General features: G+C 38.3%; 1 protein-coding gene across 1 annotated transcript; it reads left to right on the plus strand.

Moving 5' to 3' along the window:
• The first annotated feature begins 130 nt into the window (after positions 1-130).
• APIP (APAF1 interacting protein) lies at positions 131-14,431 on the plus strand. Its single transcript, XM_040066528.2, is given in 9 exon segments — positions 131-158; positions 161-234; positions 2,524-2,624; positions 5,520-5,568; positions 6,885-7,002; positions 8,051-8,186; positions 10,732-10,899; positions 11,433-11,555; positions 12,695-14,431. Coding segments are annotated over 8 exon segments (774 nt in total). The 3' UTR covers positions 11,533-11,555; positions 12,695-14,431.
• The last annotated feature ends 2,256 nt before the right edge of the window (positions 14,432-16,687 follow it).

The raw sequence follows: 16,687 nt of genomic DNA on the forward strand, positions 1-16,687 counted from the left end.
GCGGGGACACCCGCGGCCAGCCCGGCTGTTCGTCCCCGGCGCGCACCCGCATCTCCTCTTGTCACTGCCGACCCCCGGTGCCCTCCCCATCCCGCCCGCCGGGGCTCGGGTCGGTGCCCACGGCCGGGGGATGCCCAGCGCTCCGCAGGCGCCCGCGCGGGCCCCAAAGAGGCCCCCGGGCGAGGACCCCGCGCTGGCCGCGCCATGGCGGCCGCCGGCGGGGACGCGGTGCAGGTAATGGAGGCCGGGGGGCGGCGGGGTCGAGCCACCGCTCCGAGAGCTCCCCGCGACCGCGGGGATGAGGCTGTTCTTGAACCTTGGTAATCAGCTAGCAGCTTCGCAGTCGCTAATTAGTAGAGAGGTCCTGGGAGTCGGTGGATGGCAAGTTGACTATGAGCTGGCAGTGTGCCCTGGCGGCCGGGACTAAATTCAGCCAGCGAGAACCAGCATTCTAGGAGCAGTGTTCATAAGCTAAACCACAAGTTCCACCTCAACACGGGATAAACTTCTTTATGCTGAGGTTGGCGGAGCACTGGAATAGACCGCCCAAGGGAGCCGTGGAGTCTCCCTCTCCGGAAACATTTCGAACCCAGCTGGAGGCTCTCCTGTGTCCCCTGCTCTAGATGACCCTGCCTTGGCAGGGGGATTGCACTGGCGTGTCTCCAAAGGTCTCCTCAACCCTAGCTATTCCGTGTTCCTATATAAACGTGGTACAAAAATTTAGTATAGTTTCCAGGATGTTGCCAGCTGTCAGTCTGGCTGCATCTACAGGACTCATGGCTCTTTTTATGATAATTGGGGTTGTTTGGGTTTGTTTTGTGATTTGGTTTCTTTTGGTGTTTTTTTTTTTTTTTTTTTTTTTTTTTTTTTTTGTTTTGGTTTTTTTTTTTTTTTTTTTGTGTGTGTGTGGTTTTTTGGTTTTTTTTTTTAATTGGTCTTTGATTGGGGTTTTATATATCATCACAAGCAGAACATGAGCTGGCAGTGCTGTGCTCCATCAAACACAGTAAACACTGAGCGTGTGGAAGCACCGCCTGGGCAAAGCTCAGAACACCTCTCCAGTTTGTGTGTGACACTGGTGGAGACACCAGCCCAAGCTTCAAAACCAACATGAACTGACCGCAGGGAGATGAGAGGTATCAGCAGCCTAGATAGGAAAGCTTTCCTCTCTGTCAGGAAAGAGGGAATGAATCTAGTTCATCATAAACAAAACAAAGGAAAAAAAAAAGAAAAAAGACCAGCAGATTGAGTTGTAATACATTGTCACAGAGGTGAAAGGGAAGACCATCTTCTGCATGATCTTTGGTGAGAGGGAACAAATCTTGTGACTCACTGCCATTGGAGGTTGTAAAGATGAGATTAGAGCAGGAGATTCCAAATGTTGTCAAACGTGTTCCAGGCTGCCATCTCCAGTAATTCACCTTCCCAGTCTCCTGTCTCAGAAGTGCTGCCTCATGTTCCTGTTCCATGCTGCCTCCCCACCCTTAGTTCTGCAAGTCCGGCACCACTTGGAAGCATTTTTCTAAACATTTCAGCAAAGGTTTTGGCACCAAGTGACCACCTGCCTACCATTTTTGCTGTGTGCTGCTTTTGCTTTGGTTCTCTCTATTCCGTGGGTGTTCACAGAATACTCCCCCCTAGTGTGGATTCTTGCTGCTAAACAAAACATTTTTGTTGGAAATGTTATTTGATGGGCCTAATGGCCAATGTAAGCAGTAAAGCAGCTAATCATTTGTCATTTAAGAAAAACTTTTAAAGCTTCTAGTTACTGCAGTAAAAAAATGAATCCTATAAAATGGGCCACCACAAAAGCAGCTGTTTTACTGTGGTAATTTAGGCAGAACTCTTACTTCTGATACCAGAGATACCTTTGGTTAATATATACATATGGATTTTAATGTAATAAACAATGGAATATGGAAAAAAGATTTTTTTTTCCTTCTAAAGAAATATTAAAATAATGCACTTTGCCTTCTGACTAAGCTGCCTGTAAGGTAACTTTGTGTTCTAAAAATGTAGCAATGTAAAGTTCATAAAATAATTTGCATGTATTTTCTGTGGTATCTTTGACTGCTAATTGACTAATAAAGTCTGTTCTCCTGAAATTTGTAAATCAAGCAAATAAACCTTCAGAAAAACTGATAGGAAAACTATCAGTCAAGCTTTTAAAAATGGATAATGTTAGTTACATTTATTTTCCCTTTTTTTTGTGCAGTAGTCCATTACATAACCCTGCTGGTGTAATATCTATGGGCCATAAATTTTAGATGAGACCTTTCCTGTGAAGGTTAGTCAGACATGCACTTTATTTGGAGGTTTTGTTTGTTTGTGATGGCCCTGGCAGAGCATAAAGGGCATTGTGTAAACACGCAATTATTTTGTAATTGAAGTTCATTAGCATAAATTAGACCATTTTGCTGCAGTATGAAAGTACTAATCCTTTAAACTCAGTCTGACAGCTCGAATTCTTAGGCTTGAGGTGTTTCTGATGGTTTTGCATTTATTTATTTAATTTCTTTTTAGGATGGGTTACATCCAAGGAATCTTATCCCAGAGCTTTGTAGACTGTTTTATGGTTTAGGCTGGGTAACGGGAACTGGTGGAGGAATCAGCTTGAAACATGGGTAAGTAATGATGAAAGAGAAAAAAAAGAAATAAAGAGAAATAATGTGGTGGTGAGAGACAGGCTGGCTGTGTTTAGTAGTTGGTGAGAGCATTTCAGTTCCATGAGAAATGTTTGCAAGTCAAGAGTGAGCAAGAAGTTAGAGGGGGGAAATGAACAGTATGCCAAATTTAACCATAGAGGAGGGAGGTGAATAATCTGAATTAATCATTGCAGACCCTTCAGTGGAGAGAGACAGCTTCACAGAGTGACCTTATCCCGTCCTTTTCTTACCTTTGGTTAAGGTAGCTGAATTGTCTTTGAAGAACAATTTGTTCCCCCTTTTTGATTTCATTGACTATGGAATTTAGAGTGGGTTACATCAGGCACCCGGCTTTCAAATGCCTGTGGTTAAAATAGATCAGTCTCACCCTAGACATTTTGCAGGCCAGATATTTCCTCTAAGAAGGAAATTACTGTTCTGCTGAGGTGATTTCTAAGGAGACAAATACTTTGCATACAATTAAAGCACAACGGGTAACAGCAACAATTTTTTGGTCTGTATCTCGTACAGAAGAGGCACACTTTGAGTTTTAATTTGCTTGTCTCCCACCTGTTCATAATCCCCAATCCTTTTAGTGGAAAGAGAGCTCCTCTCAGTGGCCACTGGAAAAAAAGATAAGTTCTCATGCTGCAAAAAGCCTTGCACAGTGCCTGCAATTCTGTACCCAGTCACAAGGTTGTGACATGATCTGGAAAGTATCTGACCTGTCGTTTTTCTGGTATACACATGCATGCATGCTCAAACAGCCATTGCTATTCAAATATGTTTTATAAATATATATGTGAATAAAATACCTTAAATGCTCATCCTTATGCTCTTTAGACATTGTGCAGATCATTTCATCTCCCTGCTTCATTTTGCAAGCAAAGCAACAACAGTAATAATAATGAGATGAATGAAAAGAGGGTAAATTCTTGTTTCTAAAGTTGTCTGTGGGAAGATCTTTCTAGCACTAATTTTGTCATCAGTAGCTAAATGTAGCCTACTTTCTTTATCAATCTGAGCAACTCCTGTTGGTTGTGGCAAGACAAATGGCATCAGAGAATGCACTAATAGAGTAATACAGTTTTCCTCGGTAGTTCTACAGCTTGTTTACTTGGCATTTTTAGAAAGGAAAATATAAAATAACAGTTGAAATTTGATTCAAATATAACAACTGTTTTCATCAGGTAATCTTAATCAGCCTTACTGTGCTGTTCATATCAAGAAAAAAGAATGCCAATTTGGACTTGGCATAGCATATTAAAAATGGATGTAGAATCCTTTGCGAGGTATCTTGTATTTGAAGACTTTATTTTGTCATCAGATTTTCTCTTTCTGGTTAAGTCTAAAAAATAATTTAAAAAAACTGGTTTGAGAAAAATTGTGTGCCTTTCATAAAAAATTGAATTTACCACTTGATTTCTCTTCTTTCTCATGCAAATGCATCAAGACTCAATGCAATGCCGGCAGTGTTAATTCACAAATGTCAAAAATTACAAATATGATAAAGCCACATTTTTCTGTGCTTCACAGACATTTTAACACTGTGAGTAGTTCATCATATTAAGAGTTTTATTTTTGGAAGAATTAAAATCACAGAATGGTTCAGGTTGGTAAAAATCCTTAATATCATCAAGTGTCCAACCATAAATCTACCACTGCTAAGTTCTCCACTAAATAACATTCCTAAACACCGTGCCTAAATGTCTATTAAAAATTTCAGACATGGTGAGCCAACTTCTTTCCTGGGAAGCCCATTCCAATGTTTGGTAACTCTTTCAGTAAAGACATTTCTCCTAATATCCAATTTAAACCTCCCCTGATGCAAATTCACATAATTTGCTCTTGTCCTGTCACTGGTTACCTGCGAGAAGACGCCAGCCTCACCTTGCTACACCCTTCTTTCAGGCAGTTTGAGGGAACAAGGAAGTTTTCCCTCAGCCTCCTTTTCTCCAGACTAAACACACCCAGCTCCCTCAGCTGCTCCTCACGAGACTTGTGCTTCAGACCCTTTGCCAGCTCCAATACTCTTGTCCAGAAATACAAACATCCCACGGTCCTTAGGAAATGTGTCTGTAACTTGACTAATTATTCACTAGATGTCTCTGTGCTCCTGAATTTAGTACGTGACTGCTGAAGCCAAATGGTGATTGCAATTCAGAGACAGAATCTAGTTGGGGGTTTTGTGCTAATAATGAAAATAATGCAGTACCATCTTGAAATAATTTTAGTTTCAATCAGTTTTTACAGTTTTTAGTTCATGTAGTCCTTGCAAGAAGTGATGCACTTCTATTTAAATTTCAGTCATTTAATTGCACTGAATTAGTGCTATCTCTTTATCAACACAAATAAACATGGAACTGTGCTAGAAACCTAACCTGCACAGTTAAAAAATAAAGTATTTACAGTGCTGAATGTTACATATAATTATTACTGTTTATAGATAGCTCATGGATTATTATGTAATGGTTTTGTCACCTGCCTCATCACAGATCAGTATCTGCTTGCAATCTCTCATTTAATTTTTATTCTGAATTTCAGGAATTTGAGTTTTGAGTTACTGTAGGGAGAGACCTTTTTTTGTTGGAAAAATAAGGCTGCATTTCTTCAATGTGTTTCAGATATCTGTTAAGTTGAAAGCAGGATTTTGTACCCCTGCAAGTTAGAGATTTTGTTTGCCCTTGTATGATTTGGTTCTATTTTGAAAGCAATCTACCTGTCAATGTATGGAAAGAGCAAGAAAGTTTTTAAATTGTGAGTGTCCAGATTTGCTATTTCCTTTTCAGTGGCTCAAGAGCTTGAATGCCTGTACAATGCAACAATCTTACTCAACTGCGTTTACTGACTTTTCTCATGTGCAACTTTTCCTAGGGATGAAATCTACATCGCTCCTTCAGGAGTCCAAAAGGAAAGAATACAGGTGTGTTAGACTGTACTTTTACCTCAGAGCTCATCTTGAGATGGATGAAAATGCTTTTGTTTACAGATTCATTTTTCCTTATGTGAAGTTACAAACTTGTTATACTGTTGACTACATTACTGAAACAACTGATGATTTCTCCACTATCATAGCAAGCCAGTATATGTTTCAGTGGCCAGTAGATTAGTCCTGATGTTCTCCTTGCTTTAAATTAACACAAAGCAGTGTGATAGTGGAGCATTACTCCAGTCCAGCTTTATTCTTTGTCAGGCTTGCTTGGCTGTACCTGTCTGGCTACAGTTTCAAGTTTCCCACCTAAAAAGACATTAACACCTCATCGCTGTTTGTTTTTATTTGAATGACTGCAAATATTTGTCTTGATATTCTCTGTAAATAACTGGGCTCTCCCCTTCAAAAGGTGACCTTGTCTATCTGTCTGCTTTCCAAAAAACCCCAAAATATAAGAGGAGGGGAGAACAGTAAACGATAACTATTTTATGACAGCGGGAACTCCCCCAGAATAGAGTAATACATGGAAAGGATTTGTCATCTCATAAATCTGAGGATAAATACAGTGAGGAGTGAAAGGAGTTTCTTCACTGATAGAAACTTGGGGTCCCATGGCAGTGTTTGCTGGGGCTGTGGAGAAGTAAGGCAGGCAAAGGTATGTAAGATAACCACGATGGTCTGTTCTGTGCTCACAGTAGCAAGAGGATTAAGCACAGTCAGTGAGGAAATTTCCTGCACTTGTGTTTTCTGCTGATTTTTACAATAACATTAAAATTTTATTACTGTCCTGAACAATTCTTTGTACTATTATGAATAGCTAATTGATGCAAAGGTAATATTCATGTAAAGCTACTAAAAGCAAAGTTTAAAAATAAATAGTTCTACAAGTTAAATGTATTATTTTTAAATTTAACTCATGTTCTTTGTTGGTTCTTTTAAGTAGGGAAGGAAAAGTACATCTATGTTTCTTATTTTGAATCAGTTACTACTTTTCCTTTTGATCTACTGTTATTACTGAGCTACACTATCTCCTTTCTGAGAAAATGGTAGTTGTACAAATATCTGCATAGCATCAGTCTGAGGAAAAAGAATGCCTAATATTAGTTTCCATCACACAATATCGGTAAGTACTATTAGAAGCTGGAATAAATGGGGAGCATTACAGCACTTTTACAAAGTTAAAACCACATTCTGTATTAAATACAAGGTTTGTATATATTTGTTTCCCTAGAGGGAAAACAAAACAATTTGAGGTCAAATATCAAACAAAACTACCACAGATCAAAATAATTTCTTCTTTCTTATAGCCAGAAGATATGTTTGTTTGTGACATAAATGAACAGGACATCAGTGCTCCTCCACTGCACAAGAAACTAAAGAAAAGCCAGTGCACACCTCTTTTTATGAATGCCTACACTATGAGAGGTATGCAGCAATGTTTGCAGTTCACCAGTGACTGAAACACTGTAAATGTACATCCACAAAATTGCTATTCGGTACCATATTCCTTTTACACAGAAGTTACAGTGAAGTAAACATGAAACTATTAAATAAATTGATTTACAAAGGTTATATACAGTGGGATATAATCCATAGTAACATCCTGTCAGTATTACTTGCAATCTCTTGTAGCTATGCCTGTGATCATGTTTTCAGCACTGATTTTTAGTGCGGAATATTGGTAGGTTGCAGGGGAAGCCCGGGATTACAGCAGACTTATATCAGTGGTTTTGCCAATTCAGCTATTACAGTTTAAATCCTTTTGTATCCATTGGCTGAGATTAACAGTTATAAATTAGGAATAGGTGAAAATGGTATGAAACTTTTCTTTTGCAGGTAGACAGTAATGGAGAGCTTTTTATGTTGTGTAAAATTTAAATTATTTTAGAAAGGATTTAGGGAGTCTCTTCTGATCTTCCTGCCCAAGCAGCTTACATGTGTACTCAATGAATAGCAACATTGCATCTTTATAAGTAGATTATAATTATTGTCTATTTATCTTTCCATCATGACACAGTAAGATAACGATGAATGTTTTTTCAAAGAATCAGCAGATAATTGAAGAAAACAGAAGAAGAAAATAAAAGGCTTTAAACATTCATTTCACAAATAAGTTTGGGAATTCTTTATAACCTCAGAACTCTGATAAAATTAATGGTGTCTCAGTCATTACAGAATGTAAAGAAATGTACAAGTGATGTTTCTGCTTGAATTTATACAAGTAGTGTCTCTCATGAAATTTGTCACTAAGTCAAAGTTAACACAATTGTCCTAAGGCAATCCATAATTATCCCTTATATGTGAGCAATTGCCTCATACATTCATTTAGATCTCTGTATATTTTTTCCCCTCATAGAGTAGATCATCTTTTGCTAAGATGCCTAATCAAAGGAAATTAATCAAGTATGTGAATAAAATTTTCTTTACAGACATATTTTAAAATTAATTCTAAATTTTCTTTTTCTGTTCTTAGGGGCAGGCGCAGTGATCCATACACATTCCAAGGCTGCTGTTATGGCTACTCTTCTTTACCCAGGGAGTGAGTTCTCTATTACCCATCAGGAGATGATAAAAGGAATCCAGAAATGTACTTCAGGAGGCTATTACAGGTACTTCCCTATATTTAGGAAAAGAGGCATGACATTTGATCATTTGTTTTCAGCAATATAAATACAAGTCATTTGAGTTACATACTTGAAAGTGTGTAATATAAAGTATTGGGAAGAAGAAGTAGAAAGACCTCTGGAATGAATGAGTCACCACTGGCTTTCTGTAAGATCTGAAGCCTGTGGAAGAGATCTGAGATAAAATCTTGTAATGCCAAGGCTGCTGTGGTCTGTAGAGCTACAGGAAGAAGCCAAATAAAGAGCTGCGTCCTGAGATGTTGCCACATCTGTGCAACATTCAGCTGAAACTGGAGCCAGCCAACACCAGGTTGGATTGATAGCATGTGCAAACTACATTTGTGTGGACTTCACATATCACTGCCTGTGCTAGTTTAGGGCATGTTAAGAGAGTAGAGGATTTCAGATTTACTTGACAGAGTTTGAAAGAAAATTCAGAATAAACAGCTCATTAAAGATAATGTTATTACTTTTCAAGGATGAGCTCTGAGGTAAGTGCTGAGTTATTCCAAATTATGTGTGATGGCTTGTTTTGAGGTCTCCACCCACAGAGTGTTGAATTGGGATCTGCAAACAACATTTATATAACATGTGACAAGGAGATGAGAAATTGAAATGCTGAATTCTTTCCACTTTTTGATGTTAATTTTTGTATCTAACTATTGCCCTTTGGCAAGGGAGCAAGCCATATGTGATTTTACGCCCAGGCATATTTTATTCCATTTTGATTGACTTGCCAACTTTACCTTCTTGTCACCATTAGCATGTGCATTTTTAATGCGGTAAAATACAAGCCCTCGTACTGAATTGTATGACAACTCTGTTTTTTAAAAAAATCCACGACAATTTTTTCATTATGCATTTTGAACTCTCAAGCACTCCTAAACGGATTGTATTTACTGGGTTCCATACCTCCAAGTTTCCTATGTCGTTTTATTAATTTACTAGAAACACTCAAGAAATCAAAGCTCCAGGTTTCATAGCTCATAAGCACATATTCATCCATACTAGACTGATTCCACCAACTTCCCTCACACAAGTCTCCCCACTGAATTCAAAAGAAAAATGAGACCTTGGATTCAAAATACAAAATGTGACTTTTCAAAAAAGGGATTATATGTTGTTTCTAGTTACATAAATCTTTTCTGGAAGCTGTCCAGGAAAATGCTACAGATAGAATAATCAGAAGTATATGTTGGCCTAAATATAATTCCAGTGATCCCAGACTAGGTTTACCTTTGATTACCATAGAAGGAGAATTAGATCAGTAGTAAACAGCTTTGAAAGTCAGACTGTCACAAGGTATTTTACATCAAGGTTTGACAAAGTGTAGGCTGCTTATATTTCAACAGAAAAAGATATCCCACATATTTAGCCCATTCAGAGTCTTCTGGACATTTTTGAGCTATTAGTTCTTGATAGAAAGCTTATGGTCCTGGTTAGGAATCAGTTATGGTATTTATAGCAGCTTCCAAGCTCAAGCAGAAAGCAGAACCTAGGAAGACAATCCATTAACTCATTTGTCCTCATTAATAGCAAACACTCCAAGTGTAATTTTCATTATCAGAATTTATAAGAGTCAAAGTAAATCTTCAAACCTTGCTTTCTTAATTCACTGTTTTATAGCCTTCCTTGAGAAAGCATCAGCATTGAGAACCATAAGGGATGAGACTTTATCTTCTGAATATGTGATTTAAAATACAAGCTGTTGGTGTTTTTTTTACCATTGCTTGCTTTCTGTGTTTTACAAAAGAAAGTACTGCTAGCATCCCTTTATGAAATATCTATGTGATCTCAATGATAAATCTGAACCTGAACTGGGGACTTATTAAAACTATTTAAACAAGTTTCTGCTAGTGTTAATTAAGGTTCAAGCAATGCCAAATATCCCAGTCCTCCTTCAGAAGAAACTCTTAGGCAAGTTCCACTGAGTAACGTGCATCATCTTGTCTTTGGAACTGGGATTCTCAGGCTCTCTTAAGATCACTTGTAGCCCACCAATGACTCCATCACAGAAAATTTATTTTTCATGTGTTGACTCTACCTTGTATTTATATGCCTTAGCAGGACAATCTTCCAGGGGCTTTCTGGACTACCTAAATTAATTTTTCTGCTCTCCAGCAAACAGCTTCATTTCCTTCTTTGTGATATGATTCTTTTAAATAATTTATTCTGAGGTAAAGCTTGTAGATGATGCCAGTACAGGATGAAAAGTTTGAAAAAGTTGTAAAGGGACGCAACTACAAAGTGATATGGGAATAAACAGCTACACCTAATAGATTAACGTGTTATTTTCTTTTTGTGCCGCAAGTGTAGCTCAGGTATTGCCAGTGTAATATGTGTTCGGGAGTGAGAGATGTTCCTGAGAATTCTGATGCTACAGCATGACTCACAAGAGAAGAGCAGAAAATCTAGTGCTGGGAATTTAACATTTTACACACTGAGAGGAAAACCCCTTTCCTAGGGAAAAGCTTCATACATCCAAGCACAGGGGTTTTTTTAAGTACATGAACATGGCTTTTTTTTACAGATATGATGATACCCTGGTGGTTCCTATTATTGAGAATACACCAGAAGAGAAGGATCTCAAGGAGAGAATGGCACATGCAATGGAAAAATACCCAGACTCTTGTGCTGTCTTGGTCAGACGTCATGGTGTTTATGTATGGGGAGAGACATGGGAAAAAGCCAAAACGATGTGAGTACAATTCAGGAATACGCTATCTCTTGCCTCAAGATCTTAGTGAACTTAATGCTCTGTAAATTTCCGGTCCATGGACAGTGATTCAGAATATTAAGACCTCACTGCATGTATAGGGAGCTTTTGGGAATGGATTCATTCATTATTCCATTGCTTGGTTTTCCTTTCCTATCAATGCTGGCTGATAGGGTTGCCAACATTTTCCTTTCAGACAAGTAAACAAGTCCCTCCTCATATGAAACATGCAGGTAATCTCTGCTTTTATATGACATCTGCCAATACTATTTGTGTAGGCCTCCCTAGTCCCATTTTTGGAATTTAACTTGTCTGCTGATGGAAATGCACCAAATCAATATTATGTAGCAAAACGACACTTTCCATTCCACAGCACTGGAAATAAACAATAATAGAGCTGTCCAGTCAGACTGTCACATTGGTGATAAAATCTTAAGGAAGGAAAATACTGATTTTCATAAAACATGGTAAGACTTGAGCTTTACTTACATTGCATTTTTCCCTATTTATTTTAGGTGTGAATGTTATGACTACTTGTTTGATATCGCAGTGCAGATGAAGCAGCATGGGCTAGATCCTTCAAAACATCCAGTGGGAGAAAATGGGATCTTGTAAATGTCAACAACATTTATATTCAGGTGTGAATTTATCTGTAAGGATGATCTCTTTGGAGGGAGACACTACAGATGACACCATCACTTCAGTCTGCTTTCCCACTCAGGAAACTTCAGTATTGCTCTTCTTCCTCCAGTATGCTCCATTACCATTGCAGTTGTTTCTATGCCTGAAATAGTGCTCCTTTTCCACACAATGTAACAAAAACATACATGTATTAATAGCTAGATATGTCTATTGCATATTTAGTACCAATGTACACCATGGAGTGTGATTGCTTTTTTAAGACAAAATAATATCAAGCATTTCCAGAAAAGCCAATGGACTAAAAAGGCCAGAGCCTAGTGAGCTGATCTGTACAGAGATGTCTGAACACGCACATTTGTTCTGCTTGCAGGATCAGGTTTGATTTCAGACCATCTCAATGATATTACTTATATGGTGGGTTGGTTGGGAGTTTTAGGGGGTTTGGTTTTTTCCTTCAGCAGACTTGGCTGGTTTGAGTTTCACTGATTAGTGCCACCTGTTTACCTCATGCAGGAAATCATATTGACTTTGTTTTCTACTGTAGCAATGATCAGTTGGAAGTTTTCATAAGAAATTTTTGAAGCTAAAGTGCATAGATAACATGATCATGGTGTACTTTACATGAAGGATACCCGAAACAGTTCTCACATAAGTAATGTACAGCTTGGTATGGCAAAACGCAGTGGTAGCATAACATTTCAGAGTTGGAAAGTACAGGTTTAAAGGTACCAGTACTGAGATTATAAAAGAATTTCTTGACTAAAGCAGTTGTGTAATTAAATAGGATAGATTAATGACAAATTCGTGCTAGGCAACATGAGCCCAGAACAGACAGGGACTTGGCTCCTCAGCCTTTATGCCCACCCCAGAGGAGGTGGGACAGGAGGTTTGCTGTCAGTGAGCCTCTGCCTTGGCAGGTATTCAGGGTGCTGCCACTGCCTACAGTGATGAAAACATGCTGGCTGACACACGTGCACAGGGCTACCTCATGGCCCATGAGAGCCATTCCAAAATTCCTCCTCAGCCCCTGCAGCTGGATACGTTGGGCTACTACAGTGGCATTAATATTCCTTTGCCTACTTATTATGACAAGTATTTAGAATATTTTTGCTTTTGCTTTGTTTCTTCTGTACAGGTTTCTTACATGATGATAGGAGTTCCAGCTTTCACCCCACACTATTGAAGCCAGAAGGGGGTGCTGATCCTCAGTTGAATTGACAAATGTCAGCAGGAACTTTTAACTGTTAAACGCACCCAAGAAGAAAAGGAGAGTTAAAGAAACCCCAAATACTGAACAATCATTGCAATTTACAAGTCCTGCCAAATGCCACAGTAGGAGGAATGAAAATTCAGATGCAAAAATACTTTGAAAAATTTTGGAGAACTACTGTCACATTTTGGTTTTGTGCCTTAAAAATTCATATTTCAACAACCTACATTTGTTGATCCTGCTCTAATGCTACATCATTTAACTTGAAATAAGTCTCCATTTTTGAAAGGTAGTGTAGCTTTTATTCTTTGGGAAAAAAAAAAAAGGACAACCCCTTATTTAAAAAAAATAAAGTTTAAAACATTGTTTGGACTGTTGATTCCTTCATACCATGTTCATGTTTATGAGGGGTTTTCTGTTTGTTTGTTTGTTTGTTTTTAATTAAGCTTGTAGCATATGTATTTTTAAATTTTCCCAATTGTGATTATAATGAGAAGATTTTATAGCACGTATTTTGTAGCTGTTACTGAGGGACTGCTCTGGGTATTACCTCTTTAAATTCCTTCACTTTGAATAGCAGCTTTTTATGACCTCTGCTTAGCCCCCACAAGGTAGATCTAATCAAACTGCTTATTAAAATACAGTCTCACATAATTATGACACTTGGTGTCTTCTTTCAGAATCTTCTGGAATGGCCCTCTGGTGGCATCAGTGTAAGACTGACCAACTTTCTAATTGAGTGTTGAGACCTCAGTCCCAAGGGTGAACTGAGACAGGCTAAGTGCCAGCTGACCCTGTTTTCTGCTAGGGGCCATGCATTCCCACCACTTCCCCTTCCATCATCTGGCACTTCTTTTGCAGCTTCCATAAGGTGAATTAACTCTTCAACCTAAAATAAAACTATTATGGAAGTGGGGGAAAAAATGTTTTAATTAATTCCTACTAGGCCACTGGTAAAAACACTGAATCAAGTCCAGGGTGGGTCCAAAGAACCAGGGCAAGTGGAGATGGCAGATGCCAGAGATGGCAGACGCCACTTCCCCCTTTTCCTGGGGATGACAAGGTCAGCATTTTGTGTACCCTTAGGCATGTCTGCCCTTCCCTCTTGTACATAGCTCTGTACCTTTAACCCTTAGGGGGACCTTGGTTATTGTGAAATAATGATTATCACTAAGTAACTGCAGGTTGCTTGTAATACGTTTATTGATATGTTTTTTTATTATTAGGTGCTTGTTTGCCAGTGGCAAATACTTTGCAGCAATTCCACAGCTTCTGAGTGTATGTGGATTGCAGTAAGAACTTGTATGAAAATGCTATTTTTGGACCAGAGAGTGACTTTGGACAGGCTGCTTCACTTAAACATAAGCTATCTCTGAAGTGTGTTCAAGACTTGAGAGGTGCAGCTGACCTGAAGGGAAAGCAGACTGTAATTCTCTTAACTTTTCTTCCCTGTGGTTGTAGTAATAAAAATACTTCTCCATATGATAATCCAGTTGGTCTTGAAATCTAGTTGCCATCTATTGTGGCCTTTAATCCTTTATTTAAACTGCCTGATTTTTGCAAAAAACAACTTTGTGTGGTATTCTGATGATGATGTCAGAATAGGTGATAATTGTATCAGTCCGTGATACTGATGTTTCGTAAGAATAAAGAACATTTTGCATTTGATGTTTTTTGTTTTGCGTATATAATGGCAAACCACAAAAGAACGCTCATGAGGAAAGGGGCGTTTTTGCCAAATATATTCCTCTGGGGTTGTGTTAGTTACAATATTCACTTTCTCATGCAGCTACAATTTGCCACTCTGTAGCCTTTCTAAAACCTGTAAATCATCACATTTCTACAGTAGTAAAGTTCTTTCATACAGGATTCCTAGATGCTCAGAGTCCCATTCAGTGATTTGGAAATGAGGTAAATGCACCTTTCTCACGTTTTCTCATATGAACCCTCATCAAAGAAATTTGCCTTCACAACAGTGGTGGCTTCATAACCCTGTGAAATGATTACTGTTTTCTGAAGTGCTCAGAAAACTCTTGCAGTTCAGCTCCGATTACGCAGAACAAAAGTAGGAAAATGTCTCATACGGTTCAAAGCTTCTTAACTCCTAATTTTTAAGTCTATCTCTTTTCCTGATGTGAATAGTAGGCTTATAAGCCAGCTAGGTATTTTTCTATGTTTGCAGCAAAGACTTGATCTCCATTGAAGCCGATTATCTAGGTTTAGTATCACCAGATAGGCTTATGGCAAAATGACATAATTCCCATTTAAATGGCTCATCCAAAAAGCTAAGTAAGTTCCAACATTTTCCAATAAAAGTAACTTCCTAGCAAACATCCTGCTTGCTTTCCAAGAAGGAAATAAAACTGCAGAATACAGGATCTTGAAATGTTAAAGAGATAGAACTCTTAACTTACCATAAGCAGTTATGATGCCAATATATGTTCTGTCGTGAATGCTGTAATGCCTGAACAATTGGCATCCTCTTCAACTCTGAAACTGTAATTGAAAAATGAACATTAAAAAAAGCCCACTGACTAGTGGAACATTACAAATAAACCAGTAGCCTTACTCTAAATTGGTTTTTGTGCCGCGCATTTTGGCAAACAGGTTTGTAACAATTTTTTGCTATTTTACAGAAGCTGAAAAATTGGAAAAAAAAATTCGCTGGAACATTCTAGATGGATTACTCTCATACTGAGGAGTAGAAGAAAATATATACTTTGATATTAATCCTTCCTGATTTCAAAATGGTTAAAAAACCTCTGAAAATGCTTCATTTTTCCAGCCACTTCATACTTGTATTTAAGTTTTGTTCTAAGGGGAGGTGAACCCTTGCAGGCTTTGGTTTGGTTTTGTTTTCCTACCTGTTAGATGAAATAGAAGTTGTGCCTTACAAAGCCAGGTTGTGTCCAAGGACAGCCCTCTGAGCCGAGACAGGCTTTTGTAACAGCGTGTAGAGGAGCCTGTGATTGCACTTTTCCACCAACTAATCTAAGGCTTCATGGATCTGAATGTTTGCTTCAATTTCAAGTTGGCTTAATGTTAAAGGCTTAATGTTACTGCAAAAGAATCCTACCTGACCCGATTTTTAAAAGAGTGAATTTCTAAGTCCCTGAGTCTGCAAAAGAGCTCTCAAGCATTTGTCCTGGTACTGCTCAGGGTTTTGCTGCATATAATGGACGCTAAATAAAATCTGCCTTTTGGTTGACTTGATTAGCACAGGGTTGTGATTCTGCTAAATGTGAGTGCAGGGCTTTCAGCATATACTAAGTGGGCCATTGCAAAATTATTTTGGAGGTGAAACCTCTAGTGCAACCACAGCCATTGCCTATTTATTAGGATTTTAATCTATTGGAATCAAAAGCAATTCTGAATATTACATTTTTAAATTTCTCTACAGTCTTCAGACTTCATCTACCATGTGCTAGTTTTTGCTTGAGCAGTCAAAGAAAACCAGTGACTTCCTAATGCTCGGTACAAAAAATGGATTGAGCTTGTTTGTCTGGATGGGCAACCATGGACATTCATATACTCTGAGTAGCATTGACAAACACTGTGTACTTACTGTACTGTTTGTTGAGTTGTTTAAGTTACTGTGCTGTTTGACTAGCAAGTTTCTCCCATCTATGACAGATAAAATTACAAGTTAATCTCCAGAAACCAGATCAACAAGAATTTATTTAAGTAGTTAATCATAAATTCTTGCTCCTTAATAAGCCTCAGATTAGCTTCAATTTCTCTAATGGTAATTTCTGGTTATTACAAACAGAATACACTGGATATAGAAGAAAGAATAGGTTTTATATTTAAAACAAAGAGCTGGAAGTCTAGATTTTGTGGCTGATTGAACTGTTACCTTAAGGTCATGCCTTGAACAGTTCACTTTGATGGGAGTTTCAAAAGACCTTGAATGAATCA

This window comes from Hirundo rustica, chromosome 6 (assembly GCF_015227805.2).
Source record: "Hirundo rustica isolate bHirRus1 chromosome 6, bHirRus1.pri.v3, whole genome shotgun sequence".
NCBI classification, from domain to species: Eukaryota; Metazoa; Chordata; class Aves; order Passeriformes; family Hirundinidae; genus Hirundo; species Hirundo rustica.